Genomic DNA, 18,954 nt, shown 5'->3' on the forward strand with positions numbered 1-18,954 from the left:
TTTTACCCCATCAGCAGCCAGATGAAGAGAAGAGCTCAGCTTAACCTGGAATGCGTAGGATGGCATCTCTTTTAGAAAGTGTGGTTGCTACAATATACTTGTATAATTTTTAATTCCCATGACTTTACACTTAGAAATATTGTGATAACTAAAGAGTGATGATGAAATCTTTGTAGAACTCATTATTAACATTAATTTTACAGAGTATTTCTGACAAACAGCCAGAGGTTTGTGCTTCTGGTGATTCTGGTGTGTCCCATCAAAGAGAAAAGTATAGAGAAAATGCACATATACAAGGTAAAAAAATACATATATAAATATATATGAATTACAAAATATTTTGGAGAGAATATTGCCTTCATTCATGAGCATTAGTATACTCTTATTGTTTGAATAATGTTTTTCTTAAATAACTAGAAAGAAAAAACTAAGGTACTATGTGTGTATCTTATTACATTTCAGGCTCAGATTAAATTAGGGATATTACTTAAAGAAGTGAATTATGAATTGCATTTTATACATGCTTTGATCACAGGAAAGTGGAAAATTGAAAATAAATAGAGAAAGAAGGAAGGAAAATTGAGACATGTAGTTAGTAAGGGACTCAATGAAAAAAAAAAAAACGGAGCAATAGTTCTCAGTGAAGGAAAGGAAATTCAAATTACCTATCAGAAGGAAAATAAAAACAGGGTTTTCAAAATGGGGAAGAAATGCAAGTTTCCTGTTCAAATGTTGATTAATGCATAAGTAAAATTATTTCAATCTTTCCTAGTATGGTTTGAAAAAAATTTGAGGAGTGAAGAACTAATCACTCAGACCTAAGCTCTTTTAGCAAAAATGATTATGTATGTACACATTTTAAAGAATGCAACATGTTGCTACTACCTACAACATCAAAAAAATATATAAGGCAGAAACAGAAATGGGGAAATATAAAGAAATATGAATGGTTATAGAGTGATGTCCAAACCACAGATATCTAAAATTCCCATTGGAAATATTATGGCTCCATTTAGACTTTCGTTTAGAGGGACTTCATAGGGAGGAACTGAGAGATGAATTCATGTTAAAGTATGAGAAGTGGAAGAAGACCAAGTTCACACTGGGAATCTCAAACTGCTGTGCATTGACTGTTGGGGACCATGTTCAGAAGCTCATTCTGAGGCAGCAGATCTTTCCTTTTATTTGCTAAGGTCATTCCAAAGAGCCTCATCCACAGACAACATTGTTCATAGCTTGGGAACTGATGTCTTTGGGAAATGTAAATGAACCCTATTTGTTCCTATACTTCAGGAGACAGCAGATGAAGTGTAAGCATACATCTTGCTTTCCTGTGAGGATATATCTTGGAAAGGGAGAAGGTCTAAAAAGAAAAAGACATACAAATTATACTTCCATGATACATTTCCTATATAGCGAGAAAAGAAGGAGTGGGAATAATCAATCCAAAGAATGTAAAATTCACAGTTTCAAACACAAGCCTCTAGAAGTTTCTTTGGAAATTTTAAAAAGAAGGAAAAAATGAAGTAGAATTTCTAAAAATGTAGTAGAAACCAAAGAGTTTTCTAGGTAATTTTGGAGGGAACCATTTTGAAACTGAGAGAAGGCAGCCCAGCTTCTTTCAGTTTATCTGCCTTCAGACCAAAGGTGAGACTATTCCTGGTCCAGAGATAATTGGAACCAGTATGGATTGGAAGAATTGGGGCAATGTGCAGCTACCAACTTCTCCCCTTCATACCTACCAGGTACCATGATATATGTGGCATCCATGTGGTTCATTCAGATGAGAAACCTAGCTTTATTTTTTTAGTTGTAAATGGACATAATATCTTTAGTTTTATTTATTCATTTTTAAGTGATGCAGAGGATTAAACTCAGGGCCTTAGGCATGCAAGCCAAGTGCTCTACCACTGAACTACAACCCTAGTCACAAACTAAATTTTCTATTATTATTATTACTACTATAGCAGTGCTTTGAAATGAAACCCTGTCTCTTGTCCTGCCAGTAATGTACTTTATTACTGAGATAAATTCTTATCTCCAGATAGCTAATTTTCTCTTCAGCCAGACATTTTATGAGAATATTTGAATAACTTTGAAGATATGCCATGCCAGTCTCATTTTTTCCACCTAAAGTTTTTAGGGAGTTTGGTCCTTGAACACCAAGATATTTATCAGGTGTGTGTGTGTGTGTGTGTGTGTGTGTGTGTGTGTACGTGTGTTTGTTTGTGTGTGTGTGTGTGTATGTCAATGATATTGAAGTTAGGGAGTTTATTGATATATTATCATTCTGCAAGCTTTCAGATTATGTTTTATTACTATATCTCACTTTATCATGGAACATGCAGCTACAAACTTCTCACCCACATACCTACCAGGCACAACAATGTATGTGGAATCCATGTGAGATATTCAGAAGAGAATCAGTATTGTTGATGCATTTGTTGTTGTAAAAGTAGCTAGTTGTTCCTTTATCTATTTATTGTTCCCTCAACATAAAAAACTTGTCCTTGGGCATTCCAGGAATATACTTGCATTACTAAACGCCATGTTCATCCTTAGACTACTAATTTTCTGATAATGCAGCATGGCCATGAATACTTGAAAAACTGACAAGATCTACTAAACCAGATTCATTTTGTAAACAAAAGTCATTATTAAGTTTATACCTTGTAACGCAAGACAGTTATTCCTAATATATATATATATATATATATATATATATATATATATATATATATATATATATATATATATATACTTATATATATCACTAACTTTGAAATAGAAAGGTTTACTGATATATGATATTCTGTGAGCTTTCAGATAGCTTTTTCCTTTAGAATGTCATATCTAAATTCTTTATGTTTACCATATATTGTTTCATAGGCTTAGGACTTTTATCTTTTCATGAGAGTAGGTCAAGAAACTTGATATTGGTTACACCAGAGGATAGAGGAAAAAAAATTCAGCAGGGTTCCACACAGATATTTTAAAAAAGAAGCATGCATACATACATGAATTGGCTGCTTTTCTAAAAGTAGATATCTGAACAAATTACTTCATATAAAATCTTTGATGGATACGATGTTTATTTAGCCTGAATTCCTATCATATATTTGGACTTACTAAATGTAAGATAAATGGATGCACAAGATATATAGTTATAATAAAATAGATTAAATAATTCTAATAGCATTAACTCAAGGTTACACAATTAATTCAGCCTTTTTACACAATTTATCCAGCTATTATTCTATTATTTCACCTTTGACATTGAAACTGTAAATATTCTCCTTTACTCATCTCACTGTAGATCACTGTGTTCTCCACAATTCTGCATCTGGATTTGGGTATATGTACCCTTGGCTATATTTTTTATGTTCACCAGAAACATGATCTCACATATGGTAAATTAGTGGATTTCCTCAGTGTCATGATAGAGTTGATACTGCATGTTTTGTTATATTATATTCCTGATATGTCTTCATCTCTGTCATATGACTGTCCTAAAAATGAAAAAAGAAAGAAACATAGAACACCTAAAGCCAAAGTAAATTTTATCAAGTAATTTTACCAGAATCAGCTCCATAGTAATTCAGCAGGAACATTATGTTGGTTTTGTCACATTCAAATTTTGTTCCTTGCTTTTCAGTATCTTGGGACTCAAGTGATTCCTGGAAGGTAAATCATCTTCTATGTTTGTGCTAAATTATTTTATTTATGTTAAATTGTGTTATTTTATATTGTATTGCTTATGTTAAATTAAAATATTATATATGTATCTAATAATAAGTAATATATTGTATATGATAATATATATTAACATAATATATCATTTATGTTAAAATATTATATTATTTATGTTAAATTATTCACTGAAAACTGGATTCAGTACACAGTATTTACTAATTATTTTGTCTGCAAGCAGATTGAGAATGCCATGAAACGCAAAGATTTTATACATCCTTCTGTCGATGGGGGGGGGTGGTACATGGCTATTTCTGTGATATTTTCATTGAGACTAGCACCAAACATTGAAGTTCTTGTGTTAAGCAAGTATGCTGATTTTATAAAGTTAGGATGCAGGGCAACAAGTTGGAAAGTTGGGTCATATGGTGGTCATATTCCTAGTATCCTGAGGAATCTCCGTACTGCTTTCCATAGTGGAAGTCCTAAGTTTAGTCTCACAGTGTATGATGATGATGATGATGATGATGATGATGATGATGATGATTCTCCACATCCTCACCAGCACCTATAATTTGATTACTTGATAAGTGCTGTTCTGAATGGGTGAGCTGAAATATCAATGGAGTTTTAAATATTTTACCCTCAATATTTTGAAGATAGAAAATTTTTCATAATTTGCTATGCAATTTGTATATCTTGTTCATAGATGTGTCTGTCTATTGCTTTTCTCTATTTTCTAATTAGGTTGGTGAAATTCTCTTTAGCCCACAGAGGGGAGATTCCTCGTTTTTACTCAGCTAATTTCCCCTGGCACTGCTACAGTCTATTTCCTCTATGATTGCATATTATATTTCATCTAGTCACAGGCTATCTGTAGTGGCTCTCCAGTGTTTTCCTTCAGTGTGTGTTTTTAATATGTAGCAAAACATTGGTTAACCTTGCTGACTTCATCTCTGGAAATAGTTAGTTATACTCTAAGATCCTGTGCTGCCACCTTTCTCTACCGGAACACTTGTTAGTTCTTTCTTTGAGGGGAATTGTTGCATATTCTATCCAAATTGCATGTGCTGTTACATGCAAGTAAAATGTAGACATGCATTTCTTACTTCCTTCTACATTTTCTAAATGTAATTTTAACTCCATACATATTTTATTGAAATACATGAAATTTTGGAAGTTTCTGATGACTCAAATGAAGCAAGTATACAGTAGTGTTTCATTTCTACACAAGGTGACAGAATTTGAACTGTCTTATCACATCAAGTACCATAATTTAACACTAAAAATAGGCCATATGGTGCTAAAAATGTTGCATTCTGATTTACATCAAGTGCATTTATATAAACAGTTTTAAATATATTTTCTCTTCTTGCATGCATAGATTTGGTGGGTAATGCAATGATTGCTATTTACTTAAATACTTAGTTGTTTTAGATATAGACATGCCATTGACAGTGTTGTCAGAGAAAACCATTTCCCATGTCCTCATTAGGGTTTTACCTCATCAGCAGCCAGATGAAGAGAAGAGCTCAGCTTAACGTGTAATGCGTAGGATAGAGTCTTTTATGGAAATATTTGTTGCTCCAAATGTACTTGTAAAAGTTTTAATTCCCATGATTTTACATTTAGAAATATGGTGATGTCCAAATATGATGATGAAATCTTTATAAAATTCATTATTAACATTAATTTTTCCAGAGTGTCTCTGATAAACAGCCAAAGGATTATGCTTCTAGTATATCTGGTATGTCCCATCAAAGTGCAAAGAAGAGAGAAAATGAATATATAAAAAGTAAGTGTATATATATATAATAAAAAATACTTTGGAGAGAATATTGCCTTCATTCATGAGCAGTAGTCTATTCTTATTGTTTTAATGATGTTCCTTTTAAATAGCTAGAAAGAAAAAAGGAAGGCAATATGTGGCATATACTATTTTATTTCATTCACAGAATAAATTAGGGGTATTGCTAAAAAACTGAATTATGAATTGCATTTTTCTACATGTCATGATGCACAAGAGAATCAAAAAATAGAGAAGGAGGAAAGGAAAACTGATAAGTATAGTTAGTACAATGAGTCAATGAAGAAAAAAGCAGCAGTTGTACTCAGTGGAGGAAAGGAAATTCAAATCACCTATGAGAAGGAAAATAAAAACAGGGTTTTCAAAATGGGGAAGAAATGTAAGTTTCCATTTCAAATATCAATTAATACATAAGTAAAATTATTTCAATCTTTCTTAGTATGTTTTGAAAAAAAATTAAGAGTGAAGAACTAATCACTCAGGCCTAAGCTCTTTTAGCAAAAATTATTATGTATGTACAGATTTTAATGAATGCAACATGTTGCTACTACCTATAACAACAAAATTATATAGGGCAGAAACAAAAATGGGAATATAAAGAAATATGAATGGTTATAGAGTGATGTCCAAACCACAGATATCTAAAATTCCCATTGGAAATATTATGGCTCCATTTAGACTTTCATTTAGAGGGACTTTGTAGGGAGGAACTGAGAGATAAATTCATGTTAAAGTATGAGAAGTGGAAGAAGACCAAGTTCACACTGGGAATCTCAAACTGCTATGCATTGACTGTTGGGGACCATGTTCAGAAGCTCATTCTGAGGCAGTAGATCTTTCCTTCCACATTTCCATTATGAAAAACATTATATTTTTAAACTATGATAAACATTATTTGCTAAGGTCATTTCAATGAGCCTCATCCACAGACAACATTGTTCATAGCTAGGAAACTGATGTCCTTTGGGAAATGTAAATGAACCCTATTTGTTCCTATACTTCAGGAGACAAGCAGATGAAGTGTAAGCATACATCTTGCTTTCCTGTGAGGATATATCTTGGAAAGAGGGAAGGTCTCAAAAGACAAAGACATACAAATTATACTTCCATGATACATTTCCTATATAGGGAGGCAAGAAGGAGTGGGAATAATTGAACCAAAGAATGTAAAATTTACGGTTTCAAACAAAAGCCTCTAGAAGTTGCTTTGAAAATGTTTAAAGGAAGGGAAAAATGAAGAAGGAACCAACGAGTTTTCTATGTAATTTTGGAGGGAATCATGTTGAAACTGAGAGAAGGCAGCCCAACTTCTTTCAGTTTATCTGCCTTCAGACCAAAGGTGAGACTATTCCTGGTCCAGAGATGATTGGAACCAGTATGGACTGGAAGAATTGGGGCAATGTGCAGCTACCAACTTCTCCCCTTCATACCTACCAGGTACCATGATATATGTGCCATTCATGTGATTCATTCAGCTGAGAAGCCTAGTGTTTTTGATGCTGCTAAATTTTTTATTATTAATATTATTACTGTATTGGTGCTTTGAAATAAAATCCTGTCCCTTGACCTGCCACTAATATACTTTATTATTGAGATAAATTCTCATCTCCAGATAGCTAATTTTCTGTTCATCCAGACATTGTATGAGAATACTTGAATAACTATCAAGATATGCCATGCCAGTTTCATTTTTTCTTCTAAAATCTTTAGTGAGTTTTCCCTTGAACACCAAGATGGTGGTTATTCTTTGTATATCAATAACATTGAAGTAAGGGAGTTTATTTATATATGATCACTCTGCAAGCTTTCAGATTATGGTGGTGGTTTGTTTTGTTTATTGTGGATCACTTCATTATGCAGCCTGTAGCTACAAACTTCTCATCTTCGTAAGTATCAGGCACCACAATGTGTGTGGAATCCTTATGAGATAGACAGATGAGTTCATACTGTCTTTGATGTATTTATTGTAAAGACAGCTAGTTGTTTACTTATTGGTTATGTTCCCTCAAAATGAAAACTTGGCCCTGGGCATTCTAGGAATGCACTCGCATTACTGAGCTCCATACTCATCCCTAGACTACTAATTTTCTGATAATGCAGCATGGCCATGAATACTTGAAAAGCTGACAAAAATCTACTAAACCAGATTCATTTTGTAAACAAAGTCTTTATTGAGTTTATACCTTGAAAACAAAGATTGTTATTCCTTGAATATATGACATTAACTTTGAAATAGAAATGTTTACTGATTTATGGTATTCTGTGAGCTTTCAGATCATTTTTCCTTTGGAATACCATATCTTAATTCTTTTTTAAAATATTTTTTAGTTGTAGTTTAAAATATTGTATTTTTTAGTTGTAGTTGATATACAATAAAAATACCTTTATTTTTATTTATTTACTTTTCTGTGGTGCTGAGGATTGAATCCAGCCCCCTGCACCACTGAGCCACAACCCCAGTCCCCATATCTTAATTCTTTATGTTTTTCATACATTGTTTCTTAGATGTGGGACCTGTATCTTCTCATGAGAGTGGGGTCAAGAAACTTGATATTGGTTAAACCAAAGGATAAAAGAAAAGAAATTTCATCAGTGTCCCACACGTGTATGATTAAAGAAACAAACAAACAAAAAAAACCCAAACAAACAAAATAGCTCCTTCATATATTAGCTGCTATTCTAAAAGCATGTATCTAAACAAATTACTTCATGTGAATTTCTTTGAAAAGAAATAGTGTTTATTTAGCCTGGAATAAAACGTAAGGATGGAAGAATGGACAAAAACTATCAGATATGGGGCTGGAATTATGGCTCAATGGTAGAGTGCTCGCCTAGCATGCATGAGGCACTGGGTTTGATCCTCAGAACCACATAAAAATAAAATAAAGATATAGTTTCCACCTAAAGCTAAAAAATAAATATTAAAAAATATATATCAGGTAATTTTTACAGTACAATTTTCTGCAAAGAGCTATGATAAACATCTACAATGCTAGCACACTTTCCACTCATTTTGTTTTAAATACAATATTTTGATAAAATTTGGCCCAATAGACCAGTGTCTATGTTTGCATAGATGTGTTGAAATTTTTTATAAAAAGCGTAAAAAAAGATTTTCAAAAGTAATCAGTAACTCAGATGTTTCTACGTGAAGTTCTCAAACTGGAGACATTAACCCTGTTTGTGGGATTATGAGGTGGTTTTTCTTTCCCCACAATGTTGTAAAAAGCTTATTGGAGAGCTAGGCTGTAGTTTCAGGTAATTGTGAGACTGAAAAAACAGATATTGCTTGAACTCAGTAGGTCAAGGCTATTCTGTGAAACACAAGAAAAACACATCTAAAAAAAATATTGACTCTATTATAACACTCAGTAAATCACCAGATCCATCAAACATTTGTTCTGTTTATGAACATTCCATGTTCTCCACCACTCATGGGTCAAATACTAAGTAAGAAATTACTCAATGTATAATCATACATTCTTCATTTTAATCCCTTTCCTATAAAATGAATACTGTTTATGGGATAAAATACTTTCTTGGAATTTAGACTAAGAGAAATAAATCCCCAAATACTTTTGTTTGGTCACATTTTATTGGTGTGTTTTGTTACTGGCTTTCCCTACATTGTTAGGGACCTTAATCCAAATCTTTTTACATGTTAAGCAGTTTATTTTCCACTGAGTTTCACCCACTGACTTCACGGATTCACTGGTGGGCTTGGTAAATCCAGGCTCAAGGAAATTGCCCACCAAGGACCTAAATGAGTTCCCTCAACATAGGAAGATGTTGCCATAGAAGAAACCACATGGTAAATGAAAGCAAAATTCACAGTTTCTGTGTTTTATTACACATCTCATTTGAAACCTTGAGTAACAGTCAGGAGCAGAATCTCCCTACCCAAGAGCCTAGCTTTTAATTTGTTCACTTCATTGAACTTTGTTATACATGGGCCACTGAAATTCTTCCATTTTCTGTATATCTGGAAACAGTCCCTCCATTACAGCATTCAGGCCTGCAATGCTCTCTCTTTATTCATCTCTATTTATTCACATGCCCCTCACATTCACCAACCCACAGCATTGAGAATGGTCTTGCTATTCTGAATATATGATCATTGGCCCTCTTTAGATTGAGGATGTCAAGCAATCTTAATTTTTTTAGAAATAACTCATGATACAAATTCTTTCTACCTCTGTATCTTTAGCCCTTTTCATGTCTGAACTCTCCTCTGGAAATTATCCTCACCAATCCCTTTATGTTCAGACAAATACTGTCCCACTTAACACTTGTCTCTATATCACACTATAGATTTTTATGCTCTTACCATTTCCTGTGTCTTGATGATGTCCTCACTACTTAGGTCTCTGTTTTTTTCCAGAAAAGACACAAACCCTGGTTATCTCTTCTAGCTCTTCTAGCTCTTACCACATACTCAATCATGGATGGAAATATATAAAACTTTTGACACTAACATGATGTACAAGCAGCCCCCGTAATTCAGCACCACATAAAAATAAAATAAAGATATTGTTTCCACCTAAAACTAAAAAATATCAAAAGCAACTATCAGGTAATTTTTACAGTACAATTTTCTGCAAAGAACTTTGATAAACATCAAAGGAATAATTTTCAGGTCTAAGTAGTTGTAATACAGTACAAAAGCTGGTCAAGTATCTGAGGTAGCCCCAGGAAAAGCAAAACCAGTTTGTGTCAGGAATAACAGGCATAATAAAAAGTTATATGTATATATAAAACTTTCTGTGAATATATATCTCAAGAAAGAAAAGGAAAAGAAATATGAGTTCTCTTGATGAAGGTATAAATTGGAATTCTTATGATGAAGTGTAAATGTGATCAATCATTTGGGCTGCCAAAATGATGTATAGCAATTGTTTATAACTTACCCTTTGGATGAAGAAAAAGAAAACATTGTGATATTTCTTGTTTCCATGGTATTTTTTTTTTTTTTTTGCAATTTTACCTTGAGTGGATGAACATGTGAATTATATGCATTCAACTTGGTGACACCCCATTTCTCTCCAAGTGGTATTCTGAAGTATTGAATCAGTAAAATTACTTTTTAAAGATCTCAATATATACTGGTACAGAGGGGGAATATCTGCAAATGTTGATATTTTATAAGTTGAGGCAGCCCAATGGCATGCTTTCTGCCAGACAGAGAATCTTACAGAAAACCTGTCTGCAAATTAAAAAAAAAAAAAAAAAAGGTTGGGATTTGAAATAAGTGCTACAGTTTTTGCCAACAATACACAAATCCCTGAATATAATATTCAGACCACACACAAACATAAATTTAAAGGTTTCAAAAAATAAATATTCACCTAAGAGTAAGCTTAAATTAAAATTATAGTTGGAAAACTTAACATATACTGTTGTTACAATTATTCCCTTTATTTGTATAGATTTTCACAATTCTAATTGTTTAAATAGTTAAGTAAATCTATTCATTAATCAACAGAGTCACATTTTGGCATGTCATCAGCAGAAGAACAGGAAAGTCTCAAGGACACTGAAAATAACCCACAACTGGTATGTGAATATGTCAATTTAAATTCCTGGTTTATTCCCCCCCACCCACTTTTTTTGCGCTCAGAATGTAAATTATGCCAAATGAAATGACCTCATAGAATACCCTTTTGTAATCCAAACATGGTTTAATATTTAAGTCTAAAGCAAATAACTTGTGATCAACATGAAAATAGCTTAGGAAACATAGTGGACTAAGGGTAAGTTTTGTAAGAGCAATTGAACAATTTTTTGAATATTGAGTGCTTTTATCTCTGTAACCTCATTTAATGATGAAGAATAATTTTGAAACTTATAAATAGCCAGTTGAAATTATGAACATATAACTTAGTAGCCACTGAAAACTCTTGCTCACTGTCATTTTTCTCAAAGCACCCATTTGAAAGAGGCAGTGCCCCTGTGGATCTCTGTTCTACAAACTGCCCAACAGGCACAACCCATCTCTTTCTTATAAAAGTTTTCAGCCCATTTCTGACAATCACTACTCTGAGTCCATATGATCAAGTTGAACATCTACCATCCTGTGAGGATAGCTGGGGTAGCTTCTTGTAGCTACAAGACATGTAGTGGTTTCTGATCTTTTCACACAGAGTCCCTACAATTGGACTCTTCTAAAAGGGTTTTGTAGTGAGGAATCTATTGGAATTCACTAGGTGAGTGACTCCGACCACTGTGTGGTGGAAATGGGGGCAACTACTCCCAATGCCTCTCAGCAGAGTAGGTTGAATATCTTGAATGTCTGCTCATGTGTGTGATTTTGCATGCAGTCAATTTTCTACCAGACTCACATATGCCATGTGCTGTCATGACAGTTTTCTATCAGACACATCTGTATCATAAGCTGCAAATACTGCATTTCAATGAAAGTGCCATGAGATACTTTAGATTAGGTAGACCACAAGACCATGCTCTAGCTGCCCAGAGGTCTCAGCAAATCTATATCTGAGTTCTCTCATACACCCACCTTGATTGTTGTTGTGGGTTCCTCCAACTCACTGTTTTTATGCAATAGTTCAGTCTTAGAAAAGTTAAAAAAAGAAAGGCTTTGTTTTCTGATATCCTAGTAAGCATGCTTAGATAAAAGAGAGAAGAGGCTCCTATCATTTTTCTCAAAGTACCTGTTTGAAAGAGGCAGTCACTACTGTGCATGCACTCAAATTCTGCCTTGAAGTTTCTGCAGTGCACCCATTTTTTTTTTTTTTTTAACAAACTCATTAGAATCCAAGTCTCTCAATGGGTAAGAAAGTTATATTTAAATTTAGAGTAATCTAAATTATGTTTCTATTGTTTTTGTATAAAATATCATGTGTATAAAATAAGGGAGGTTTTGATGATATAATATTTATAATTTAGAAATTTTTAGAGCACTATTTTATATATTATGTGGGTTTCATTTTGACATAATAGTGTACTATGAAAAACTATTATGCTCAAATTCTGTGCCAAGTATCTCCACACGAACTTTTTCAATTCTTCTTTTTATGAACATCTGAATCATTTCCCAAACTTTCTAATTATGATTTCCACTGTAATATTGAAGTTCATATGTCATGTGTGTATACTAATTTTAGTACACAGGGATAAATAGCAAGGGGTGAAAAACCTGGGTCATATGGTGATTATATTCCTAGTATTCTGAGGACTTTCCATATTCCGTTCCAGAGTGGAAGTCCTAATTTTCAGTCTCACAGTGTATGATTGTTTTTCCCCACATCCTCCTCAGCACTTATTATTTGAATACTTGATAATTGCCATTCTGATAGGGGTGAGCTGAACTGTCAATGGAGTTGTGAATGATATTTTCGTGAATGCTAGAGATGTTGAAATTATTTTCATATGTGTTTAGGCAATTTGTTTCTTTTTTATTTTGAGGCCTGTTTATTTATTGCTTTCCTCCATTTACTAATTGAATTGCTGAGATTCTCTTAAACCCACCAGAGGGGAGATTCTTCTCTTTTGCCCAGCTATGTTTCTCCTGGCACTGTTGCATCTTATTTCATTTATGAATGCATTCTGCTTTTAAAAGCCAATATTTCTGGAGTTTATCTAGTCACTGGCTCTCTGTAGTGGCTTTCCACAGCCCATTTTTTGTTATGCAGTCACACACATTTTATTCCCAACTATGAAAATAATCAGTGAGTAAGCACTGTATGATTCTGTTCTGCCATGTTTCTCCACTAGAACACCTTTTATTCTTTCTTCGATGGAAAATGTTGCATACTCTACCCAAATTGTGTGTGCTGTTATGTCCCAGTAAAATATAGGCACATTTATTTCCACATTTTCTCCTTTGTTAAAATAATGAGATTTGACTCAGTAAATATTTTGCTGAAAGATATTAAATTTTGGAAGTGTCTGACAACTGAAATGAACCAAGTGAACAATGTTTCCTTACTAATTCTGGTGATAGAATTGAAACTCTCTTATGACATCAAGTATCAATTTATCACTAAAAATTTGGCCATCCATTATTTAAATGCTTAAAGCTATATAACATGAAGTACATTTCTCAAAAGAGTTTTAAATAAGTATTCTACTGCATTTGTGGATTTGCTATGGAATGGAAATTTGACTAATTAAGCTGATGCTAGTTGATTTGGATGTAGGGACCTCAGATTTTGTTTCCAGGAAACACATTCCTTATGTCCTCCATCTGAGTTTTAACCCATCAACAGAGAGATGAAGAGAAAAATTTAGTTTCATTTGGAGTGCATGGGAGAGTGTCTCTTATGGAAATTTTTGTTTCTCAAAATGTACTGGTCTAAATTCTAATTCCCATGATTTCACAACTAGAAATATGGTGATGTCTAAAAGAAATGATAAAACCTGTATTCAACTCATTTTTGATATAAATTTTATCAGAATGAAACTGAGCAACATCCACAGGTGTGTACTTCTGGTATATCTGATGAGTCCTATCAAAGAGGAAAGAAGATAGTAAATGGACCAGTACAAGGTAAGAACCTTATAGGATACAAAATACATTGATGAGAAAATTGCATTAAAACATGAGCAATAGTATATTCTAATTGTTCACACAGTTCAACTGTTAAATATCTAATAAGAAAAAAAGTTAATAAGTGACATATCTTATTAGGTTTCAGCCCACAGGTATTGCAAAGAAACTGAAATGTGAGTTGCATTTTTGATACATGCTTCAATCACAGAAAATTCATAAATAACAAAAAGGAGCAAAGAAGAGGGAATAAAAATTGAGAAAGGAAGTGATTATAGAGGGAGTCAATGAAGGAAAAGGAAGAAGGTATAGTCAGTGAAGGAAAGGAAATTCAGGTCTCCTATGAGAAGAAAAAAGAGCAGAGCTTTCAAAAATATGGCAAAAAACATGAGTTCCAAAGTTAAATGAGGCATAAAGTAAAATTTCCCCATACTTCATAAATTAGGAAATACTGAAGAAAAATTTGCACTTTATGTGGTTTTGTCCCTAAGTATAGGATCCAATATCCCACACTATCATTATTCTCAAAGGACCCCTTTGAAAGAGGCAGTGCATCTGTTGACCTGTACTCTACAAACTGTTCAACAGGCACTATACACCTTTTCCTTATCGAAGTTTTCAGCACATTCCTGTTAGTCACTTTCTGAAGCCCATACACTCTGTGTTAACATTCAACATCCTTTGAGCATCAAATCAGACCTGATGGACTACATAGAAAAAGGAATAAATTCCAGGTCAAGTGGTTATCACCCAGTACAAAAGCAGGTCAACATATGAGGTAGCACCAGGGGGGCAATACCAGTTTATTTGAGGAATAACAGGCACTATGAGGAGTGCTTCCAAAACCAGAGCGAATCCTGATAGAAGAAATGCAAAAAAAAGGAAAAGAAAGAAGGAAGGAGTTCACTGGTAAATGTGTAACTGTCAACAACTTTATTTTGCTTTGTTTTGTTTTGCAGACACCAAACATTATATGCAGTAGTTATTTAAAAGTTATTATAAGGAAAAAAAATAAAGTAAACAGTGTGAAGTTAATTCTTTCCATTGTAATTTTCACATTTTTTTTCTGCAAAATATCCTTTTTCTTTGAATGAGTAAAACTTTTAGTTATCATATGCATTGAACATGGTGACCTCTAGGGTCTTAAGTATAATTACTCTGTAAATAACTCAATGTGCCTAGGATAAAGAGGGGAACATCTATGACTTCAGATGCTAGTGCAGGCTGATGGCAGGTTTTCATTCAGCCAGGGAATTTACAGACCTCCTGTCTCCAAATATAAAAGGCCTGGATTTGAAGTGAGTGCTACAGCTCTTGCCATGGATTCACAGGTCCCTGGGTACAATCACTAGGCCCCAACACAAACAACAATCAAAAAGTTTCAAACAACATAAACATTCACCTAAAGTTAAGCTTAACTTAAAAAATATAATTGTGAGGATTAAATTATATGATTATTAAAATTTTCCCTTTTTATTTGGGTAGGTTTTCACTCATTCTAACAGTTCTAAGTAAAACTATACATTTGTCAACAGAGTCACATTCGGACATGTCATCAGCAGAAAAGAAGGAGAGGCTTATGGGCACTGAAAAAAGCCAGGAACCGGTATGTAAATGGATCAGTTTAAATTCCTGGTGTATTTCTCTTTGCTTTGATTCCAGAAGGTAAATTAGGCCAAATGAAATGACCTCTTAGCATAGGATTTTGGGAATCAAACATCATAATTTCCACTCACATCTAAAAGAATGTAACTGGACATGAACATTAAAATAGTATTAGAAATCAAGGAAGCTTAATGGCAAACTGTATTCTAGCAATTGAGGCAATTATTTGAATATTCTTTCAGTTTTCTTCTATGTGATCTCCCTACGTGATGAGAAAATGAGACTTAAAAAAAACAGTAAAAAAAAAAAGGAAAATATATAAATAAAATGGCCAGTGAACACATTCTTATTAAAAGACCATCTTTCCCAAAGGCTCAATATTTTAGTTTCTCATTACCAGTAATTCATGCATGGGTTAAAGATTCCATTCTCTCTCAACTCCAATGTCTTAGTCTAAGACAAGGCAAGAAATAGGCTTAATTAGAAACCAAAGAGTCTGTTAATGAAATCAGAATTTTTCAGGAGGTATACATCTGTTAAGGTACAAACAACTTTCTAGTTCATTTTCTTTTTCTTTTCATGCAAGATCAATAAAATTACTAAATGTTTTTATTAGACCTCTTTAGTGGATGTTAGGAAGAAGACCTTGGATGAAGTTTTTGACAGTTTGTGGAATTTTGGAGGTGTCTTAATGCCTCTCTTTCTCCTGTTGCTTTTGTTATTTTTCATGCATTTGAATGGATTTCTCTTCCATGTCATGTATGTGTCTTTTAAGAGTGCAGGTTAATCTATGTGATGTGTCTGGAGCATGGCATATATTTTGGCATCAAACCTATAAATGAACATTTAACAAGCTATATTCACTCACTAGCATCTCGTCTTTTGGAAAGAATAAGTTCTGGAAATAAACATACCTTTAAACAAAACATATATCACATGCAAATAAAATTTAGCTTTTAAATGATATCTAAAACAGCACAAAATTAAAAGAAGGAGTAGGTAATAATAATGTTCATCTTGCAAGACAAAAAAAGCCTCAGGGATAATAAGATTATCATAATAATTTTAAAAAGAACAGAGAATGAAAGTGGTGAGAGTAAGCAGAGACTGAAAAGGAGATGAGGATCAAATTCAAAGAAATGAGAATAGAAGGAGATTTCAAATGGAATAAAAAAGGGATCCAGCAACCAAAATATGAAATGAATGAAAATATATTAGAAAATCAGAACATGAAAAAAACAAATGACATGGAAACCCCATACAAAAACAAAGAAAAAACTGAAAAGAGCAAGAACAACTTTTTCAGATTTCACTTTTACTAAAGCAAATGATATGGAGACAATTTTGGGGGGGGGTATTTCTAATTTTGAAAGCATATAACTATTAGGGGTTTTTGAGATGCAAAAACGGTTCAGCAGGTTTTTGTTGTTGTTGTTGTTGTTATTGTTTTTGCACTAGCTTCAAACAGCCTACCATGATAGTGGAGAGTACAAGCTGATCTTCTTTGCTCCTTTCTCTCCCACACCTCCCAGAGAATGCTGAGGGAACATTGAAAGTTGCAGAGGCAATGCACACTTAGTATTAGTTTATGTACTCAGAGACATGGGTCTATAAAATGTAGAAATTGCCTGATAAACCCTGTGGTCCATGGAGGCTGGGGACTAATCTGTAATGCAGACCCCAATTATGGAATTCCTTACTCAGTGGTCTTATACTGTGCATGATTCCAAGTCACTGAGGCCTTTTCCTACAACCTCTTGGAGCATGAGAGACATGGCCTGGTTTCAGAATCTATGACTTCTTCTAAGAACTTAGTGAAAATTCCATTCTACTGATCCTGCCCAAGCACTTCTGGAATCTTCTGTCCCTTGAATTCTCAACTACCAGTTCTTGCTTACTATCATTATTCCCAAAGCACCAGTTTGAAAGAGGCAATACCTCTGTGGACCTCTACTCTACAGAATGACCACAGCAGCAATACACATCTTCCTGATGAGATCTTTCAGCACATGCCTGTCACTCACTAACCTGAGCCCATAAGTTCAGTAACAATTCAGTTATCTGAAGAATGGTGGCTACAGCATTATGGAAATATAAGGTATGCAGGGGTACCTGATCTTTAACACAGAGTGACTAAAATTAGACCCCACTGAGAGCCTTTGTCCTCAGGAAATATTGTAATTCTTAAGAGGGTGCCTCCAACTGCCTGTGTGATGTTAATGGGGGTAACTATTCCAATTATTCTAGTATTCATTTTCATGTTTATGATATTGCATGCAGCCTTTTTCTACCAGACTTAACCTTGGCACTTGCTGGAAACAAAATGATTCCATGACAGAGCCATGAGCTTCTATTCTTTTTTTATTAAATTATTTATCCACTCTAATTTGTTACACACAATGGCAAAATGCAATTCATTTCATATTACACATATAGAGCACAATTTTTCACTGATTGTACACGATGTATTATTACACCATTCGTGTCTTCATATATGTACTTATAGTAATGATGTCTAACTCATTCCACCATCATTCCTACCCCCTTAACCCTCCCTTCCCCTCCCTCCCCTTTGCCCTATCTAAAGATCTTCCATTCCTCCCATGCTCCCCACCCATCACCATTATGAGTCAGCATCCTCATATCAAAGAAAACATTCAGCATTTATTTTTCTGGGATTAGCTTTCTTCACAAAGCATTATATTCTCCAATTCCATCCATTTACCTGCAAATACCATGATTTTTTTCTCTTTAATGCTGAGTAGGGCTCCATTGTGTATATATACCCAGGTTTCCCAAGCCATTCATCTACTAAAGGGCAAATGGGTTGGTTCCACAATTAAACTATTTTGAATTGTGCTGCTATAAACATTGATAAGGCCAAGTCCCTATAGTATGCTGTTTTTAAGTCCTTTGGGTATAAGCCAAGAAGTGAGATAGCTGAGTCAATCGTGATTTCATTCCAAATTTTCCAAGGTATCTCCATACTGCATTCCAGATTGGCTGAACTAATTTTCAGGTCCACCACCAATTTCTGTCTAATTGTGACAGAAACCACTGTAAACATTGAAGTAAATGTGTCTCATGTGTATACAGAAATTATTATACATTGTAAATAAGAAGAAGGGTTGGGAAACCTAGGTCATATGATGTTCATATCCCTAGTACTCTGAAACTCTCCATACTATGTTCCAAATGGAAAGTCCTAATTTTCAGTATCACAGAGTATGCTTGTATATTTTTACCCATGTCCTCTCCAGCACTGATTATTTGAATACTTTAAGAATGCCTATCTGACTGGCATGGGCTGAAATATCAATGGACTTTTGGATGGTATTTCCTTGAA

The 18,954-nt window shown here is 33.9% G+C and overlaps 1 protein-coding gene across 1 annotated transcript in view; it reads left to right on the forward strand.

The window, feature by feature from the left end:
• LOC114083934 (titin homolog) overlaps positions 1-18,954 on the forward strand; it is a 109,834-nt gene that overhangs the window by 21,305 nt on the left and 69,575 nt on the right. The window contains exons 12-17 of the mRNA XM_071607115.1: positions 204-297; positions 3,656-3,684; positions 5,392-5,485; positions 10,980-11,050; positions 13,910-14,003; positions 15,539-15,609. Of these exons, the coding sequence (XP_071463216.1) occupies positions 204-297; positions 3,656-3,684; positions 5,392-5,485; positions 10,980-11,050; positions 13,910-14,003; positions 15,539-15,609 (453 nt within the window). The remainder of the gene's footprint in view (positions 1-203; positions 298-3,655; positions 3,685-5,391; positions 5,486-10,979; positions 11,051-13,909; positions 14,004-15,538; positions 15,610-18,954) is intronic.

Source organism: Marmota flaviventris (assembly GCF_047511675.1).
Source record: "Marmota flaviventris isolate mMarFla1 chromosome 5 unlocalized genomic scaffold, mMarFla1.hap1 SUPER_5_unloc_1, whole genome shotgun sequence".
In the NCBI taxonomy this organism is placed as follows: Eukaryota; Metazoa; Chordata; class Mammalia; order Rodentia; family Sciuridae; genus Marmota; species Marmota flaviventris.